General features: G+C 45.5%; 1 protein-coding gene across 1 annotated transcript; it reads left to right on the forward strand.

Moving 5' to 3' along the window:
• Nucleotides 1-1,186: 1,186 nt before the first annotated feature.
• Nucleotides 1,187-21,457, forward strand: LOC106576382 (glycogen synthase kinase-3 beta). Its single transcript, XM_014153519.2, has 10 exons — nt 1,187-1,581; nt 5,930-6,117; nt 9,143-9,226; nt 9,354-9,464; nt 13,047-13,177; nt 13,479-13,683; nt 16,227-16,322; nt 16,465-16,651; nt 18,532-18,609; nt 18,853-21,457. Exons 1-10 carry the CDS (start codon nt 1,407-1,409, stop codon nt 18,915-18,917), a joined length of 1,320 nt encoding a protein of 439 aa, XP_014008994.1. The 5' UTR covers nt 1,187-1,406; the 3' UTR covers nt 18,918-21,457.

The following is a 21,457-nucleotide window of genomic DNA, read 5'->3' on the forward strand; positions in this document are numbered from 1 at the left end:
TTTGGAAGGCAGTGATTGGATACATTCCCTGTCAGTCATCAAGCGGTCTTTGCATGGTTGACAGGGCATTTTCACAAAACGTACTGTATATTTGCGGTAGTGGAAGTTTACTGTCACCATGTCGGTGTGGTTTGCAATTTGTTTTTGTATCTACTTTAGACCTGTTTTACTTTTTTTTAAACCGCACTCATCTGATCCTATTTGTTTAAACTTAAAATAATGGAAACTTTGAATAATGGATCATTGTTATGCTATATTAATATCACAATAATGATAATATGTACAGTGTTTGCTAACCCTGCAATCTGAAACAACAATAAAATGACTTCTATAACTTGTTGTTGAATTGCCACAAGCTAACACACCTCTACTCCAACTCCTTAGCTGTCTGAATGAAGACGAGTGGCTAAAGGTGCTTGTCCACCAGGCAGTGAGAAGAATCCACTCTCATTTCTTCTGGTGATAACATCATGTGGACCTGCTATATTTTTTGATTTTCAAATCTATTTTCATGCCAAGATGATCAACTTGGTCTGCTCTTTTCTCTACCTTTGTGTGTGTGTATGTTTGAGGGGTCAGATCTTCAAACTGCATTGCTGACTTTTCCAAACTGTTGCTTGAGATGTATTTATGCTGTTGTTGAGCCCCTGGGTTTCTCTACATCAGTGGTTCCCAGCCAGGGGTACTATTCAGTTGATGGTACAGTAACCGAAAAAGGTTAGGAAGCTCTGCTCTACATTTTCAACTCCTTAATGCCTAGTTAAATAAAGGTTAAATAAATAAATATATATTTAAATGCAAATTACATTTTAGACCAGTCATAATTTCTTCACTCGCCATTCATTGGGGAGCATTACAATTGTCAAGACAAGCACAATAAGAACACTATGAAACGCTGTCTTTGGTGTGCATTTTCTATTATAAGTTGAAATATATGATCGTTATTTGTTTACTTTAACCGTTTGTAACCACTATGCTCCACAAGTGCACTTTCTGGGGTGTAATTATTAGTCCAAACAGTTGCAAACTGTTGCATTTTGCAACGAAAGCGAGAGTTTCTATTGGCCAAATGTAGGTAGGTCCCGCCCTGTGTCGTTCCGTTTGTTTCTGTTAAAGAAACGTTTTGCAACAGAATTGGCGTAATGAATACGCCGCAGTTGGATCTACCCTCAAAACTTCGTTACCCATGAAGCAATGCTATCAGCCAGTGCGTTGCTGTGCGTCAAGTCCAACCACTGTGCCAAGCGAAGAAGAAAGGGGGAGACGTACAAGCTAGCTAAAACGATATGCTACCAATGCAGTTACATTTGTAACGACTACATTAGAAAAGATAGGTCAACTCTGTGCCTGCTTGGCTCTAAATCGTAACAACCTTTTCCCCTGCCCCGGCTTTAGCGCACATAGATATGAGCGGCAGCGGGCGGCCCAGGACCAGCTCGTTTGCTGAGCCTCCAGGGGCTCCCGGAGCCGCTTCAGCCGCCGCCGGATCGTCTGTTACCGGAGGAAGTTCTGCAGGAAAATCTGGGGCTTCACAGGCCACAGGGAGCAGCTCGTCTGGCTTCGGAAATTTGAAACTAGCCCGTGAGTATAGCTAATTGAACACAACACGAAGGGATCGGGATATATGTGTGTACTGCTAATTTAAATTAAGTATCTAACTAAACAAATTGATTAAACTGTCGATGTTATCATTTCGCAAAACTAACCTAGGTAGGTAGCTAGCTGGCTAGGCTATGTATGTTTTTGTAAAAGGGACAGTGGGATCAAGCCGGGCTTTGATTGTGACAGATCTGGCTAACGTTAACTAGAATATCATTTGAAGTGAAACGTCTATACGATGTTAGAAATGGATGAAAATAGAATGGAACCAGATGTCGGTGATATTTGTCGTTGGAAGCCAGATTGGAAAAAACGGGCATCAGCGGTAACGTTACCTACCTAGGTGAAATCAAATGAGGTTGACCGTCGTCCTCATTTAGCTAGTTAGCCTGTAATCTTAGCTATTAGCATTGGAAGTTATGTAGCTGGTTGCTTAGTTAGCTAGGTTACATGTCTAACGTTAGCTAGCTAACAGCTATATATGCTATTTAGAGGAGACGAGGTTATCGTTAATTCAGTTCACATAACGTCATATATTGGGTGCTTATACAACATGGCTTAATGTGACCCCGAACAATTAGCTTTAAATCTAGCTAACTTGTTCAATAACAATTTACGTGCTAGTTTGCCCGTTTGGTTAGCTTGTCCAAGGCAGGAATAGAATTAGCCAGCCAGATTGCTGGAGTGCGCTGTGTCAAAGGTCTGTCAATGTCATTTTTATAACGTTACAAGTCCAGTTCTGTTTTGCAGTTCTTTGGTCAACCGTTTTAGATTGAGCAAAAATGTGGGTGGTAAGGAACCTTTACGTATCTATCTTGTTATTGGAATAATACTATCATAACCACGTATTTCCAAATGCAATATGTTGCTCTCATCTCGTTATTGTTCAAGATCTATGATTGATTTTCCTCATATTTGCATAATTTGACACATGTCCATATATTGATAGATCAAATGATCTTCATAATTAGGCAAGTCCTATTGCTTTCCATTGAGATTTCTGCACATTGAGGATTCTTCCACAGGGTCTCATTCTCACCAATTTTTACAGCCAGTGCAATGACAGAAATTGATTGTATGCCCAATGGTAGTTTGGATATGCGGTGCTGGCAGAATACCTGTAGGGAGGGAGGTGTTGACATGGTCAGACTTAGGGATAACCAAATCTGGAACATTGCACCACATTGTCCATGTGAAACAGACAGTAGCTAGTCTACTCTGCCATGTGTCAGGAGGTGGTTGAAAGTGTACCCATATTTTGGTAAGACTTTAGTGGGTCCTTATTAAACCGAACACTTTTATCAAGTCAGATGTGTTTGCCGCTGACATTTCTTCAGTTGAAAACCATAAACGTTGCATACCAATTTCCATTCTGATCACTGACTGCTATTCTGATAGCCCTGCCATGTGGAAGACCCGGCCTGGGTCAACCATGGCACTTCAGACTGCACTGTGAATGTGCTCAGCTCACCAATGGAACCCTATGGGCTGATGTTGAAGCTTCAGTGTGAAGGGATTTGACTGGAGAGATTGAGGGAGGCAGGGAAAGAAGGCAGGGAGGGTGAGTGAATCATTGGAAAGATAAGCTAGAGGTGGGAGATGAAGACTGGAAATAGGTGAGCGTCAGATAAATGACGAGCACATAGACGGTGCTGGTCAAATGTCTTCTCAGTCCAGCAGGGTATACATGAACACCTAGCCTAGAGCCTAATCAGCAGGTCATCAGTGGCCCAGTCTCTGTTCAGGCGTTCTAACAGTAATCCTCGGTTTCGAATGGGGTCTGATTTGGTCTCTCCTGACCACAGTACTGCATTCCTAGAAGGGTGTGCCCACTGATAAGCATTGTTCCTGGTCTGGAGGTGTCTGGACCTACCAGAAACCCTAACAAAGGTGCTGCGCTACTGTTATTGTTTCTGGAAGTAACACGGACTTGTCTAAGTGAAGTGCAAAGCCAAGATCAAGGGTTGTAAATGTCTGACAAAAAGGTGTCAGACAAAACAAGTCATAGGCAATAATTGCCACCAGGATTATCCTAGTATTCTGGGGCTGCACTTAGCGTTACTGACGTTTCTCAACTTTCTACTGCTGTATTGTTCTCAGCTCCTATCCTGGGGACCCACATGACTGCACATATTTGTTCCAGCACTAACACACCTACACCTGATTCAACTAATAAAGGGCTTGATGGTCAGTGAATTAGTTGTGTCTATATTAGTACTGGGCCCGGTTTCCCAAAAGCATCTTAAGGCTAAGTTCATTGTTAGGACCGTAGGATCCTATGCTTCTAAGATTAACTTAGCCTTAAAATGCTTTTGGGAAACTGGCCCAGGTCTGGAACAAAACTGCAGTTGTGGGCTGGAGTTGAGGAACACTGTTTTAGAGAGTAAGTGGCAGTGCCACTAATCTGGTTAATATTCTCTAGTGCCAGACCAGCCACTGCATAGCAATACTAGCCAACTAGCTACCTCTCTCTCAAAAGGATACTGCAGCTCTGGCATAAATACATGTTTGGTTGTAATGCATGGCTGTGTAATCGCTAATCCTTTTTGTGAGTAATGTGTTCACTCGCTTTATATTTAGAAATAAGTGATGAGTTACTTGAGACTAAAGTCTGAGCGTTCTGGAAATCACTTCTCTCCCTCTTACTCTTTCATTCAATCCTACTCATCAGACCTGTGTGTTAACTTCCTCTTTAGGAACCAAAGCACTTCTCTGACAGCTGAACTGTCTGACTGCTCATCTTTGCATTCATCATTAAAGTGACTATCATGCCACTGCTGTTTCATATTTAACACTCCCCTCTGACTCCACTTCTTAAGAAGAGGACGACACAGACGCAAACGCTGTGAGCCACATGATTACAGATCAGATGACGTTCTCTGGTCGTATGAGACGTCAGAAGGAAGAATAGTTTAGTGAGTCATGCAAGGATCTGGTTTGGATTAATCAATGAATCTAATGCCTACCCAGTGAAATCTACCACTAGCTATGATGACCCTTCATATACTAGTATGTGAAAAGCTATGTGTGGCGTCTCCAGTGTGTTTATTACAACATGCCGTCCAGAGGCATCCAGAGGTGTCTAGTCTACATCATAGGAGTTGACTTTAAATCCATCAATCAACGGCGCCCACCTAATGCTTTCAGCAGTGCTGAACAAAACCTCCCGCCGTTCACCCTCCCTTCCAGTCTGATTCCTGGATTTCATTTGGATCCTCTGTCTTCAGCAGAGGAAGATCCAAATTTGTCTTCTCAACAAAATCTTAAGCTAGTCATCCACTTACACAGCTTTGTTCTAGAGGCCTTGTCAGACTTTAGAGTAGAACTGGGACATACAGAGTTATTAGAGAAAGCATGGTCATGTTGAGGCAGGCGAATGGCGGGTGAATGGAGGAACCGGTGCACACACTCACTGGGCGTGCTACTGTACTGTCCATTCAATGTTATCACAGGCTCTGACAAGCTGGTTGGCTCCAGGCCCTACCTCTACTGTAATGTTCCTCCTCCCTTCCCAATCTGTGCTTCTCTGGTGCTGCTGTGTCAGTCAGTTCACCCTGAGCTGCACGTCTGACCCGAAGTAGAACTGTCACTCACTGTATGAGCTCAGAGAATCTTCCTTTCCACAAGGTCGCACATCAGACAGACAGTAGGGCTGTGATGATACCAGTGTTGTGATATTTTGTGTCTCGCAATACTGGTATCGTCCCGGCTCCATTCAAACACTTTAAAAACGCACCCTCCCTTCCTTGAAGACAGTAATTATAGGTATGACATTCTGTCAAAGCTATGTTGGAGAGCCCTCACTTTCACCCAATCCACCGTGTTAAATCGCCCTTTACCTCAAGAAACAGAGGAAAGCAAGGATGCATTTCTCAGTATTGTCAGGTTCCTCGTATTTAAACCGTACCAGCCAGTGTAGTGAAGGGGTTCAGAGCTGTGACAGCCAGGCGTGCAGCCAGGCGTGCAGCCTCCCCCTGGGGAGCCGGGGAAGGTGAGGCAGGGTGGAGGTGGTTCACTCTAGCTACTACAGCTCATTACCAGCTAGTATTGTGTCTGTGGGGAGAGGCTTCTGAGGTTATGGACATTTAGAGAGAGAGAGAGAGGGGGAGTGATGAACATAGGTTGTTTAGCGTTTCCCCTCAGGGGATTGGAGAAAGGATGAGGTGATCGTCACTACGTTTCTTGCCTCTAAACCAGAGTCATGGCCCTCTGTGTGTTTGGGGTGTGTGTCCCTGCATCTGGATAACATCTAAAATACTTGCGGTCCTTTAGCCCCCCTCCCAAATGGTCATGTACTATAATGTGTTTGACCTCTGTACCTCTCCCTCAGGAGACAGTGGCAAGGTGACGACTGTGGTGGCCACACCAGGCCAGGGTCCAGACCGCCCACAGGAGGTGTCCTACACAGACATCAAGGTGATCGGGAATGGTTCCTTCGGCGTGGTGTACCAGGCCCGCCTCATTGACAGCCAGGAGATGGTGGCCATCAAGAAGGTTCTGCAGGACAAGAGGTTTAAGGTACAGAGTCTACAGACACACAGCACAACCCACTTCCACTGGGACTCTACGCCAGTGTTGTAGTACTCGACCATTAACGACTGGGACTCACCTTCCCGTGTATTTGGACTGGATAGGCTACTATGATAAGCAGAACATTAGCAGCACTGGGTGCACAGAGAAGTGAGGGTTCTGTTCTCTAGTTAGCGGTGGGAAGGACGTGCCACACTGGCACACCAGCCGGCCTACGTCGGCAAGCGCTGAGTGTGGGCAGACAGGAAGGCAGGCTCCGCTCACGTACTGCCTCCGATCATAGTGCCTTCAGAAAGTATTCACACCGCTTGACTTTTTCCACATTTTGTTGTTACAGCCTGAATCGAAAATTAAATTGATGTTTTTGTCACAAGCCTACACACAATACCCCGTAATGTCAAAGTGGAATTATGTTTTTCACAATTTTTACAAATTAATTAAAAATGTTAAGCTGAAATGTCTTGAGTCAATAAATATTCAACCCCTTTGTAATGACAAGCCTAAAGTTCAGAAGTAAAAATGTGCTTAACAAGTCACACAGGTTGCATGGACTCAATCTGTGTGCAATAAGTGTTTAACATGATTTTTGAATGACTACCTCGTCTTTGTACCCCACACTTACAATAATCTGTAAGGTCCCTCAGTCGAGCAGTGAATTTCAAACACAGATTCAACCACAAAGACCAGGGAGGTTTTCCAATGCCTCGGAAAGAAGGGCACCTATAGGTAAATGTGTAAAATATAAAGTGGACATTGAATATCCCTTTGAGCATTGTGAAGTTATTACTTACACTTTGGATGGTGTATCAATACACTGTTTTATGTATGTTTTTTTTTTTTATGGTCGAATTAATAAACTAATACTAAAACCTGGTCACTACAAATATACAGGCGTCCTTCCTGACTCAGTTGCCGTAGAGGAAGGAAACCGCTCAGGGATTTCACCATGAGGCCAATGGTGACTTTAAAACAGTTTCTCCTACCACCAGTTGTGGTAGGAGAAAACTGAGGATGGATCAACAACATTGTAGTTACTCCACAATATTAACCTAATTGACAAATATTGCAAAACATGCATCCTGTTTGCAACAAGGCACTAAAGTAATACTGCAGAATATGTGACAAAGCAATTACTTTTTGTCTTGAATGCAGTACTACAACACATTACTGAGTACCACTCCATATTTTCAAGCATAGTGGTGGCTGCATCATGTTATGTGTATGCTTGCAATTGTTAAGGCCGGGGGAGTTTTTCAGGATAAAAAAGAGACTGAATGGAGTTAAGCACCGGGAAAAACCCTACAGAAACTTGGTTCAGTCTGCTTTCCACCAGACACTGGGAGATAAATTCACCTTTTGGCAGGACAGTAACCTAAAACAAGGCCAAATTTACACTGGAGTTTGCGTACCAAGAAGACAGTGAATGTTCCTGAGCGACCGAGTTACAGTTTTGACTTAAATCTACTTGAAAATCTATGGCAAGACTTGAAAATTGCTGTCTAGCAATAATCAACAACCAATTTGACAGAGCTTGGAATATTTTTGTATTTTATTGTTAAGAATAAGGGCCAAATCTTGCACAATCCAGGTGTGGAAAGCTCTTAGTGACTTACCCAGAAAGACTCACAGCTGTAATTGCTGCCAAAGGTGCTTCTACAGAGTATTGACTCAGGGGTGTGAGTACTTATATAAATGAGATATTTCTGTATTTCATTGTCAATACATGTGCCAAAATATTTTTATACTTGTTTTCATTTTGTCAGTATAGGGTATTGTGTGTAGAAGGGTGAGGGAAAAAAATAGTTAATCCATTTTGAATTCAGGTTGTAACACAACAATAAATCAATGGGTATGTAGGCTGCACATCGCGTTAGCGACTCACTTCCCTGTAACCACCAGTCACCAGCCTACTATTTAGCTTTGCCTGGTTAAGAAACACAAACTGCTTTATGAAATTGAAAACAATAGTATTGAGTTTAAAAGGAAAACAAGTCTAGCTATTGTCTCTCTCTCCCCTTGAGTATTAAAAAGTAGGCTGTCTTTGAATTTGTCATCTCGCTCTACCCTCCCACTTTCCCTAGTCTTCCTCTGGATTTCACTCTGGAATAAAAAAAACGACATATCAGTGGGCGATTTACAAAAAGCCGAGAGCCTGTTACAATTATTGGAAATAATAATTTTACAGGAGCGATATCCAATTCCGTCCAGAGACCATTCATCCCTTCAAAACATCATTGAACATTCTATTAAAATAAACTGTGTGAGCCTGTGTATGAAGGACTTATTTGTTTTGTGGGCTATTGCATATTGTAGGCAGTAGTGACTTTTGTGCAACTGGAGGAAAATCTTTGCGTTACTTCAATGCTCACATGAAAATCTTCCCACCAGACCACCACTAGTTGTTGCTGGGCAGATTTGGTCTCCCAAATCCGAGCCAAATCAAGAGGCGCGACATACAAGCATCGAGCTAGTAAGCCGCCAATACAAGCGAGCAAAAAACATTTGTAACCAAAATACCAAATATGTCTAAAGAACCCCCGACTCATTCCTTTGCTTTCAAATGTTTTTTATTATGTGAACATAAACCGATATTATTAATGTGTTCTTTTTTTTGTTAAACTCCAACCCAGTGTCTCAGACTTGAGCACTTGGATCAGGACTCGATCACGGACTTCACCATTGGTGACTCAGACTCAAACTCAACTTAGCCTCAAACTTGTGACTTGACTCGGACTCAAGCACACGACTCGGTTTAGTGACTCAACTGAAACACTGGTCTATACATGCGCGTGCGCGCACACACACACACACACACACACACACACACACACACACACACACAGTGCAACTCACTCCCACTGGCAGTCTACAGAAACACACCATTGCCCCTCATCACTCACACACTATCAGGTGTATTTCTGTATGTTCTCTCCCCATACCTCAATGTTACTATTGCTCAACTGATGAAATCTTGAGACCTAAATTACACCCCCTTGCTATTTCTATACTCCAGAACCGAGAACTACAGATCATGAGGAAATTGGACCACTGCAACATTGTCAGGCTACGTTACTTTTTCTACTCCAGTGGGGAGAAGGTATGTACAAGTCTGACTACCAGGTATTGGGAACAACATTTGACATTTTCACGTTTATGCAGCAAAAAGAAAAATCCAGACTTGTGAAAAAATGTATTACATTACAAAATGGATTCTCCCCTTACAGAAAGACGAGGTGTATCTGAACCTAGTGCTGGACTTTGTCCCAGAGACGGTGTACAGGGTGGCCCGGCACTTCAACAAGGCCAAGACCACCATCCCCATTATATACGTCAAGGTAATGCACTCACTGCTTCTTCTCTTCCCCTGTTTCTCTTTTTACTTTCCCTCCCTTTTATCCTCGTTCTCTGTCATTGTTTTCTTTCGTTCTCTCGTTCATCTTGCTCTCCCTCTTTCTCACTCAGTCTGTGTCCGTCTTCTTCTCATCTCTCACTTGCCCGATCACCCCTCCATCGTTCCTCTTTAAGCTCCATGCTGCTAGAGGCAGAGTTCTCTATTTAAATGAAATGGTACTAGGCTTGGGCGGTATACCGGGGTATTTGGAAATGTAAGTTTTTCTATAATGGTTCATATTTGTAGCTACTTTGTAAGTAAATACCTGCAGTCAACTTGTGCGATACATTAGGAGATGAAGCAGATCGCGTTCTTCATTTCACCTGTCACATTATTTACGTTATGAAGCTTACCGTAGTTCCCCAGGAAGCCAGTCCCGTGTTTGTTTGTAAATAGCACAACGGGAGAAAGCAGGAGCAAGTGGGTCCAGCTGTATATTCATAGTCAAGTGTTTATTGTTTTGCCTCAATAGGGGGATCAGGGACATGCAACTATAGTTTTCCTGCCCAGAAAATACATTGGTTCAACACATTCAGCAGAAATTTGCTTCATTTTCATTAGATGACAACAGAAGTGCAAAGCTATTTGGCTACCATTTGTAAATGAGCTTACAATGAAAATGCAAGTTATTTTTTTGCAAACAAAAAATGCATGGCCATCATATTTCTGTTTATCATAGGAAATGTAGCCAGCTACATTGTTTCTAATGTTTTGCTTGAAGTTAATCTTGCATTTTACCAGAGAGAAGTAGGCTGGTTACACTGAGGAAAAGTAGCTACACATCAGTGCTGTCTGCTGATAGAATGCCCTTAGTGAATTCTCATCCCAGTGGACAAGTGCAACTGAAGCACAACATTTGTCTGATGCCGAGCAGAAATTACATAAATAATTATTTTAGATCTGAGTTTACAAAACGCAGCAAGATATAACTTTTTTTCCTGAATGCAGAATTCTTCATTTTTCATGAAAGCGACACCAAAGTTTAACTTGCTATCATCTTCTCCGAGCAGAGAAGACAGGCCCGGTGCCCTAGCGACTGCACACAGACACAATGTGTTCACATACTGCTCCAGAGCCAGTACTGTTCTTCCTTCAGACAAACATGTGTCAACTTTGTTTGTACAATGTATTTCGTTCACATTCGCTTGTAAATGTCCAAATTCACCAAAAATTATATTCGGTAGCTCCTACGTATGTATAACTTTATGAGCTGGATTGCCTGTCTTTGCAATTACTTTATTTTCATTTGTGCTCGTTAGCACATTTAGGTAGCAGCCTCCGTGGAAATTTGCCATTACTTGTATTAATTTTGTCAGCCTTCTGGTAATGGACGCCCAACAGGCTTTTTTTGCGTTTTGTGGCTCCCCCTTGTGTACTAATCCGGTAATACTGTAAATCCCGTCATGAGAGAAGGACGGTATGACAATGTAAAAGTCTGGGTACCCTAAATGGTACTGTATTTGACTAGAGGACTCTTTCCCCCAAGGATCTGATGAGAAGAAAACACATTGATGTTGAAGTCGGAAGTTTACATACACTTAGGTTGGAGTCATTAAAACTTGTTTTTCAACCACTCCACAAATTTCTTGTTAACAAACTATAGTTTTGGCAAGTCGGTTAGGACATCTACTTTGTGCATAACACAAGTTATTTTTTCCAACAATTGTTTACAGACAGATTATTTCACTTTTAATTCACTGTATCACAATTCCAGTGGGTCAGAAGTTTACATACACTAAGTTGACTGTGCCTTTAAACAGCTTGGAAAATTCCAGAAAATGATGTCATCGCTTTAGAAGGTTCTGATGGGCTAATTGACATCATTTGAGTCAATCGGAGGTGTACCTGTGGATGTATTTCAAGGCCTACCTTCAAACTCATTGCCTCTTTGCTTGACATCATGGGAAAATCAAAAGAAATCAGCCAATCATACATTGTAGACCTCCACAAGTCAGGTTCATCCTTGGGAGCAATTTCCAAATGCCTGAAGGTACCATGTTCATCTGTACAAACAATAGTACGCAAGTATAAACACCATGGGACCACGCAGCCGTCATACCACTCAGGAAGGAGACGGGGGGGGAATTGAAAGCGGGAAAAAATCCATATATCAGCAGCGTCATTGTTTAAGCCGCGAGGTTCAAAGCCTGGGAAAAAAGTTGCGGCTTATAGTCCGGAATTTACGGTAAACTTCTGACCTACTGGGAGTGTGATGACAGAAATAAAAGCTGAAATAAATTATTCTCTCTACTATTATTCTGACATTTCACATTCTTAAAATAAAGTGGTGATCCTAACTGACCTAAGACGGGGAATTTTTACTAGGATTAAATATCAGGAATTGTGAAGCTGAGTTTAAATGTATTTGGCTAAGCTGTATGTAAACTTCCGACTTCAATTGTATGTTCTCTTTCTGCTCTGACTCTTCACTGACCTCCGGTAGTCTTTCTGTCTGTCACCTCTTTTCCAACTCCTCCATTCTCTTCTTTTCCTACATCAGATTTTTTGGGGACAAGGCCTACTAAAGTGTTTTAGAATTGGAAAAATTAGAGAGAAAGTCTGTTTAAAAGGGCACTTATGTTGTCTGTTAGCTGCGTGTGTGCTATGCCCCGTGGCAGCAGAGAGGACTGTCTGTCTCATATGGCCCATTTGCCTCAGCCCACCCTGCTGCTCTCTCCTGTGGTGTGGAGATGCATACTGATCATACACACACACACTGCCCTCACTCAGCATCTCTACACTCTCCTCTCCACCTCTCCCTGTGCTCTTCTCATCCCTCGCTACTCTCTCTTTATCTGCATCTCTTCCTTCCCTTCCTTCCTCTCCTTGTTCCCTTCTTCCCTCACTACTCTTCAGCCCCTTTCTCTCCAATTCAATTCAAAGGGGCTTTATTAGCATGGGAAACATGTTTACATTACTGTTTATTTAACTTGCTTTGGCAAACAGAAGTGAGAAGACTCAACAAACTGTTAGAATTGAACAGTATTGCATGCAGAAAAACCTTTACATTTTTTGATCGCTCACTCCTCTGCACCCCCTCCCCCCCTCTCTGTGGTGTGCAATTAAACTCTTTGCCCTCTAAATCTTCCCCCCTGCCACAGCTGGGCAACCGCGTCCCCCTCTCAACACCCGTCTGTCTACCCCTTGCACCCTGTGTGCCCAATAACACAGCTAACGACCCAATAGAGAGACCCCAACACACGCACACTCAGACAGCCAGAAACCCTTACACACATACACAGTCACATCTTCTGCCATGCTAGCTCTAAGCTTTGCGATGGGAACATTTTACTGGCATAGTCTAGAGCAGAGAACCCACAAGTTGTTGCAATGTGTTTGAGTAAGTTGCATACATCCAGAATGTTTGACTGTTCTGAGTGCAGTGAAGTTGGTGACCAACAGTAGCTGTCTGGACACTTGGCATGACTGTATTACTAATGGAGGGGATTATGATGATCAGTGCTGCTGTTACTGGCTGCTAACTGTGTGTGTGTGTCTTAACATGTGTCTTGTGTTCTCCCTGCAGGTGTACATGTACCAGCTGTTCCGCAGTCTGGCCTATATCCATTCCCAGGGTGTGTGTCACAGAGACATCAAACCCCAGAACCTGCTGGTGGACCCCGAGACGGCCATCCTCAAACTCTGTGACTTCGGCAGGTTAGTCTGCCTGTCTGTCAGTGAGCACCTCTGGCCATCTCTGGATGTCTCTGACTGTCTGTGTTTCTTAGGCTGCCTGTGTAAACGCAGCGCAATTCTTCTGATCTTTTTTCCACTAATTGGTCATTAGAGATATTTTTCAGCGCTGATCTGATTGGTGAAAAAAAAAGAAATCAGTATTGGGCTGCCTGTGTAAATGCCGCCTTACTGTTCAGTCTGTCTAAATCGATCTCTGTCTTACTCTGTCTGTCTCGATATCTTTTTCTCTGACTGACCACCTCTCTCCCCCTCTTGTCTCCAGTGCTAAGCAGCTTGTTCGCGGGGAGCCCAACGTGTCCTATATCTGCTCGCGGTACTACCGCGCCCCCGAGCTCATCTTTGGCGCCACGGACTACACGTCCAACATAGACATCTGGTCAGCGGGCTGCGTGCTGGCCGAACTGCTGCTGGGACAGCCCATCTTCCCCGGGGACAGCGGAGTGGACCAACTGGTAGAGATCATCAAGGTAGAGAAGAGGGGAGCTGAGAGGACACCAAACTGTAGGGGTGGGAGATGGAAAGAAGAGGGAGTGTAGGTCTATGTTGGTGGCGACGGTAGGAGCGTACAGTTGAAGTCGGAAGTTTACATACACCTTAGCCAAATACATTTAAACTCCGCTTTTCACAATTCCTGACATTTAGTCCTAGTAAAAAATCCCTGTCATAGGTCAGTTAGGATCACCACTTTATTTTAAGAATGTGAAATGTCAGAATCATAGTGTAGAGTGATTTATTTCAGCTTTTATTTCCTTCATCACATTCCCAGTGGGTCAGAAGTTTACATACACTCAATTAGCATTTGGTAGCATTGCCTTTAAATTGTTTAACTTGGGTCAAACATTTTGGGTAGCCTTCCACAAGCTTCCCACAATAAGTTTGGAGAATTTTGGCCCATTCCTCCTGACAGAGCTGGTGTAACTGAGTCAGGTTTGTAGGCCTCCTTGCTTGCACATGCTTTTTCAGTTCTGCCTGCAAATTTTCTATAGGATTGAGGTCAGGGCTTTGTGATGGCCACTCCAATACCTTGATTGTGTTGTCCTTAAGCCATTTTGCCACAACATGGAAGTATGCTTGGGGTCATTGTCCATTTGGAAGACCCATTTCCGACCAAGCTTTAACTTCCTGACTGATGTCTTGAGATGTTGCTTCAATATATCCATATAATTTTCCTACCTCATGATGCCATCTATTTTGTGAAGTGCACCAGTTCCTCCTGCAGCAAAGAACCCCCACAACATGATGCTGCCACCCCCATGCTTCACAATTGGGATGGTGTTCTTCGGCTTGCAAGCCTCCCCCTTTTTCCTCCAAACATGATGATGGACATTATGGCCAAACCGTTCTATTTTTGTTTCATCAGACCAGAGGACATTTCACCAAAAAGTACTATCTTTGTCCCCATGTGCAGTTGCAAACCGTAGTCTGGCTTTTTTATGGCGGTTTTGGAGCAGTGGCTTCTTCCTTGCTGAGCGGCCTTTCAGCTTACGTCGATTATAGGACTCGTTTTACTGTGGTAATAGATACATTTGTACCTGTTTCCTCCAGCATCTTCACAAGGTCCTTTGCTGCTGTTCTGGGATTGATTTGCACTTTTCACACCAAAGTACGTTCATCTCTAGGAGACAGAACGCGTCTCCTTCCTGAGCGGTATAACGGCTGCGTGGTCCCATGGTGTTGAGTACTATTGTTTGTACAGATGAACGTGGTACCTTCAGGCGTTTGGAAATTGCTCCCAAGGATGAACCAGACTTGTGGAGGTCTACAATTTTTTTTCTGATGTCTTTGCTGATTTCTTTTGATTTTCCCATGATGTCAAGCAGAGAGGCACTGAGTTTGAAGGTAGGCCTTGAAATACATCCACAGGTACACCTCCAATTGACTCACATTATGTCAATTAGCCTATCAGAAGCTTCTAAAGCCATGACATCATTTTCTGGAATTTTCCAAGCTGTTTAAAGGCACAGTCAACTTAGTGTATGTAAACTTCTGACCCACTGGAATTGTGATACAGTGAATTATAAGTGAAATAATCTGTCTGTAAACAATTGTTGGAAAAATGACTTGTGTCATGCACAAATTAGATGTCCTAACAGACTTGCCAAAACTATAGTTTGTTAAAAAGAAATTTGTTGGCGGCGGCAGGAGCGTAGGTCTATGTTGGCGGCGGCAGGAGAGTAGGTCTACGTTGGCGGCGGTGGCGGCGGCAGGAGCGTAGGTCTACGTTGGCGGCGGCGGCGGCAGGAGCGTAGGTCTACGTTGGCGGCGGCGGCAGGAGCGTAGGTCTACGTTGGCGGCGGCAGGAGCGTAGGTCTACGTTGGCGGCGGCGGCAGGAGCGTAGGTCTGCTGGCGGCGGCGGCAGGAGCGTAGGTCTATGTTGGCGGCGGCGGAGGAGCGTAGGTCTATGTTGGCGGCGGCGGGAGCGTAGGTCTATGTTGGCGGCGGCGGCAGGAGCGTAGGGTCTATGTTGGCGGCGGCGGCAGGAGCGTAGGTCTATGTTGGCGGCGGCGGCAGGAGCGTAGGTCTATGTTGGCGGCGGCGGCAGGAGCGTAGGTCTATGTTGGCGGCGGCGGCAGGAGCGTAGGTCTATGTTGGCGGCGGCGGCAGGAGCGTAGGTCTATGTTGGCGGCGGCGGCGGGAGCGTAGGTCTATGTTGGCGGCGGCGGCGGGAGCGTAGGTCTATGTTGGCGGCGGCGGCGGGAGCGTAGGTCTATGTTGGCGGCGGCGGCGGGAGCGTAGGTCTATGTTGGCGGCGGCGGCAGGAGCGTAGGTCTATGTTGGCGGCGGCGGCGGCGGCGGAGCGTAGGTCTATGTTGGCGGCGGGAGCGTAGGTCTATGTTGGCGGCGGCGGCAGGAGCGTAGGTCTATGTTGGCGGCGGGAGCGTAGGTCTATGTTGGCGGCGGCGGCAGGAGCGTAGGTCTATGTTGGCGGCGGGAGCGTAGGTCTATGTTGGCGGTGGCGGCAGGGGTGATCATTCTTGGAGAAACTTCATGCATCTTTCACTCTTCCAGGTTTTGGGGACTCCAACGAGAGAGCAGATCCGAGAGATGAACCCCAACTACACAGAGTTCAAATTCCCCCAGATCAAAGCACACCCCTGGACAAAGGTACTCTCTGCCCTCAGTTCTATTTAAATAGCCTTAACACCATTGTCTTCCATTGGGATCCATATTAGAGAGAGAACATTTTGAAGTGGAACAGATACGACAGCCTAAATGAGTCAAACAAGATGCTTTTTCTCCCTGTCAGGTGTTTAAGCCGCGTACCCCCCCAGAGGCCATCTCCCTGTGTTCCCGTCTGTTAGAGTACACCCCTGTCACCAGGCTGTCCCCCCTGGAGGCCTGCGCCCACGCCTTCTTCGAAGAGCTGCGCCAGCCCACTGCCCATCTGCCCAGCGGACGAGAACTGCCCCTCCTCTTCAACTTCAGCCCCGTCGGTGAGTCCACTGCCCTCCCCCACTCTGTTTGGCCCTGCCTCAGTCAGTAGCCATGCCCTCCTCTGTTTGGCCCTGCCTCAGTCAGTAGCCATGCCCTCCTCTGTTTGGCCCTCCCTCAGTCAGTAGCCATGCCCTCCTCTGTTTGGCCCTCCCTCAGTCAGTAGCCATGCCCTCCTCTGTTTGGCCCTGCCTCAGTCAGTAGCCATGCCCTCCTCTGTTTGGCCCTCCCTCAGTCAGTAGCCATGCCCTCCTCTGTTTGGCCCTCCCTCAGTCAGTAGCCATGCCCTCCTCTGTTTGGCCCTGCCTCAGTCAGTAGCCATGCCCTCCTCTGTTTGGCCCTCCCTCAGTCAGTAGCCATGCCCTCCTCTGTTTGGCCCTCCCTCAGTCAGTAGCCATGCCCTCCTCTGTTTGGCCCTGCCTCAGTCAGTAGCCATGCCCTCTCTGTTTGGCCCTCCCTCAGTCAGTAGCCATGCCCTCCTCTGTTTGGCCCTCCCTCAGTCAGTAGCCATGCCCTCCTCTGTTTGGCCCTCCCTCAGTCAGTAGCCATGCCCTCCTCTGTTTGGCCCTGCCTCAGTCAGTAGCCATGCCCTCCTCTGTTTGGCCCTGCCTCAGTCAGTAGCCATGCCCTCCTCTGTTTGGCCCTCCCTCAGTCAGTAGCCATGCCCTCCTCTGTTTGGCCCTCCCTCAGTCAGTAGCCATGCCCTCCTCTGTTTGGCCCTGCCTCAGTCAGTAGCCATGCCCTCTCTGTTTGGCCCTCCCTCAGTCAGTAGCCATGCCCTCCTCTGTTTGGCCCTGCCTCAGTCAGTAGCCATGCCCTCCTCTGTTTGGCCCTCCCTCAGTCAGTAGCCATGCCCTCCTCTGTTTGGCCCTCCCTCAGACAGTAGCCATGCCCTCCTCTGTTTGGCCCTCCCTCAGTCAGTAGCCATGCCCTCCTCTGTTTGGCCCTCCCTCAGACAGTAGCCATGCCCTCCTCTGTTTGGCCCTCCCTCAGACAGTAGCCATGCCCTCCTCTGTTTGGCCCTCCCTCAGTCAGTAGCCATGCCCTCCTCTGTTTGGCCCTCCCTCAGTCAGTAGCCATGCCCTCCTCTGTTTGGCCCTCCCTCAGTCAGTAGCCATGCCCTCCTCTGTTTGGCCCTCCCTCAGTCAGTAGCCATGCCCTCCTCTGTTTGGCCCTCCCTCAGTCAGTAGCCATGCCCTCCTCTGTTTGGCCCTGCCTCAGTCAGTAGCCATGCCCTCCTCTGTTTGGCCCTCCCTCAGTCAGTAGCCATGCCCTCCTCTGTTTGGCCCTGCCTCAGTCAGTAGCCATGCCCTCCTCTGTTTGGCCCTCCCTCAGACAGTAGCCATGCCCTCCTCTGTTTGGCCCTCCCTCAGACAGTAGCCATGCCCTCCTCTGTTTGGCCCTCCCTCAGTCAGTAGCCATGCCCTCCTCTGTTTGGCCCTCCCTCAGACAGTAGCCATGCCCTCCTCTGTTTGGCCCTCCCTCAGTCAGTAGCCATGCCCTCCTCTGTTTGGCCCTCCCTCAGTCAGTAGCCATGCCCTCCTCTGTTTGGCCCTCCCTCAGTCAGTAGCCATGCCCTCCTCTGTTTGGCCCTCCCTCAGTCAGTAGCCATGCCCTCCTCTGTTTGGCCCTCCCTCAGTCAGTAGCCATGCCCTCCTCTGTTTGGCCCTCCCTCAGTCAGTAGCCATGCCCTCCTCTGTTTGGCCCTCCCTCAGTCAGTAGCCATGCCCTCCTCTGTTTGGCCCTGCCTCAGTCAGTAGCCATGCCCTCCTCTGTTTGGCCCCAAGCTTCTGTAATCCCCTCAGTTTTCCAGAGTAAGTCTGAAGCGTGTATGTTGAGTATCCTGTGTGTGTAGTATGAACCTCATCTCTCTCTCTCTCAGAGCTGTCTATCCAGCCCCAGTTGAACTCCACACTCATTCCTCCTCACGCTCGCACACAGACATCACCTGCCTCACACGGTATGTACAGCACAGCCTACCCGACACATGCTTATTACATGTTCAATACATGCTTATTAGATGACTACATATTTACAGGACTAGGATAGGGGATATAGCATCAAATCAACATTTAACAACCTTTTTTAAATGAATATTGCTGTGTTTGGATGTTAAACCCAACATACTAAAAACAATGACCTGATGGTGAACTGATGTGTTTAGTGTGGCGTGTATCTGATATCCTGTCTCTGTCTCCACCAGATGGCAGTGTGTCGGACAGTACCGCCCAGCCCAGCTCAGTACCTGGATCCATCAACAGCACCTGAACCCCCCCATCCCCCATTCACCCCGTCTTTCCCCTTTTCCTCTCAACCCCATCCCTCTCTTCCTACTCTTCCACCCTCTTTTGGCTCCAAACTTCAAAAAAACAACTATACACGCACACATACAAACAAAAATACTTAAAAATCATTGATTATCCCTTGAATATTCCCATTATAGGTGTAAAAAAATATCTGTTGGTGGCAGTAGTCCAGTGACTGTTGGGTTGTAGAAGATGGGTGACTCTAACTAACGCTATTCTGTATTATAATCTCTGCTAATCAAATTTTATCCCTTTATAAAAAACTGTTTTATTTATTTGAAAGTGCATTTTGTTTTAGTGATGTATGCCAGTGAATGGGATGCGTCGAAACTGAGGCCTGTTTCAGTTCAGACAGTTTAGGACAATCTTCCTTTGTAGAGGTTAAAAACCAAACGGTCATGTGGTCAGAGGACAGATCAGTCCCTGCAGCCAATGGGAAAACTCTGGGGAATGTAGGTGTTCATCTACCAAGACATTACTCCCTAACCAAGTCCAAAGTGTTAATTAGTTCTGAAAATTGAACTGTGTTATTTTGTTTTATTAAATTGGATACCAAACAGCAGCAAATTGAACTGGCATTTTAAATTGGATGTGATTTTTAGAAGCTTTTATCACACAGGTGATTCAAAAATCCAAAGGCGGGAACCGCAAGCTGTTTTATTAAACTGTTTCTGAGAAGAAACATTGAGGTGAAAGTCTTAATGTCTTTTATTTGAATAAGAGGTACCTTTTTTAAAAGAATGGAATGTACATATTCAGTTTCTATAAGCTCTTGTCCCAGTCAGTTTAGCTGGAGACATGTGTAGGTGAGAAGTAAGCTTTGCACCTCTCCAAAGGGGATAGAGCGGAGCCGTAGGGGCCCGCTGCATCTCTTGTGCAGTGTAGATATGCAACCTGTGTGTAGGGAGGGGTAGGGCTCCTCCAGTCACACCTGTACACCAATGGCCATATAGCGTACTTGAACCAAAGCTCTGTCACATCAGCTTTGAAAGTACTTGGCACTTTCACTCCTCCCTCTCTCTCATTTTTCCTCAATTCAGTCTAGATGCACAATTACACTGCATGTAGGGGAGGTTTTAAGTGTAAGTGATTGTGTGTGAGAATGAGTTTTTTTGTGTGTTTAACTTTCCCTGGCCATCTTCCATCTCCAAATCAACCCAATCTAGCACTCATGTTTTTGTAAGTCTAGATTCTAACAGCATCACAGTGATTTATCATCAGTAAAACCTTGTTTTCATCTGGCCCACCAACACAGACTTGCATGTTCACCATGCGTTAGAGCAACCACACCTGTTCTCCCTCCCCACTCATCACCGCACTACAATGATGGTTTGATCAAAAATACCTGCACCCAAGAAATGTAAATGCCCCAACCACTTCTGGAGCCTTCTGTTCCTCTCCTCCTTCCTCTCCCACTCTCTCCTTCCCTCTCTTTCTCTCACTGTAAATATCAAGTACCTTTTTTTATTTCGTTTTTTTTGTTATTATATTGTTCTTGTAATTTCATTTTATTTTCTCTAGCAGAGGGGAGCTGGTGTAGCAGTGACCAGGCTCCTACTCCTCAGTCTGTCTGTAAATACAACTTCATTTCAGTCCCTGGCTCGGGGGGGAAAAACAGAACAAAATGTTTCTCTCGTTTTTATTCTCTCCCTCCATTTCTCTCTCGTTGCCTTTCCCACATAAATATTATGATCACTTTATTTATTGTATTTTCGGGGGTTTATTTTGTTTCTCTGGGGGGGGGGGGTGTTTTCGTCAGCTGTAGGGTTTATTTTGAAAGAAGTCATCAATGCCCCGTGTCATGCAAAATATTCCAACTTCCAAGATACTGTACTTTGATCCAAACTTGGGAGTGTTTTCCAATAAAGTCCTGTATTTGCAACTACACATCCTAGCCAGTAGGTGGAACTACATACATTTTCTTTGATGTGAAGGGATTCTCACACGACTCTGCGTCTATGGTAGTCTAGCTGATGTCCCAACAGTATAAATGGCTGATCCTATGTAGGGTTATTGGTGATATTGCTGTATCTGGGTGTGTTTGAATGAGGGGATGGGTGGGGAGGGTGTGATGTGTCCCTTCTCCCGTGTCCCACAAGTGTTTTGCGTAATGGGTTTAACCTGTTACTTCTGTCTGTGATTTATATGAATGAGTGATTGAATTTAATGAATGGATGAACGAACTGACAAATCTTACAAAAGTGTGAGTTGGGAGAGCATGGATACATTTTTTTGAAATCTTATGTTTTCCTAAAATGAAGAGCTAACTAAATGTGTTATTTTTGTGTTTTATTTTCCTGGCACGAGTTGGTTTTAATTTGTTGTGATCCTGATCTTTATGGCCCTGCACAAGGGTCATACCACATCACTGGTGGGAATGGAACGGTTTTGAAGTGGATGCGGGAGAGCGAGAGAGGGGGGGACTGAAAGAGGGACGGACTGGGAGACACTTTTGTTTGTTGATATAAATAATTCAACTCATGAATAAAGTGATGAAACTGC

This window comes from Salmo salar, chromosome ssa02 (assembly GCF_905237065.1).
Source record: "Salmo salar chromosome ssa02, Ssal_v3.1, whole genome shotgun sequence".
NCBI classification, from domain to species: Eukaryota; Metazoa; Chordata; class Actinopteri; order Salmoniformes; family Salmonidae; genus Salmo; species Salmo salar.

Excerpts from the sequence above, each read along its gene's own strand:
- LOC106576382 (XM_014153519.2), top strand. The coding sequence starts at position 1,407 with ATGAGCGGCAGCGGGCGGCCCAGGACCAGCTCGTTTGCTGAGCCTCCA. Across the intron at positions 6,118-9,142 it reads TGCAGGACAAGAGGTTTAAG|AACCGAGAACTACAGATCAT; the intron begins GTACAGAGTCTA and ends TCTATACTCCAG. Across the intron at positions 16,652-18,531 it reads CTTCAACTTCAGCCCCGTCG|AGCTGTCTATCCAGCCCCAG; the intron begins GTGAGTCCACTG and ends TCTCTCTCTCAG.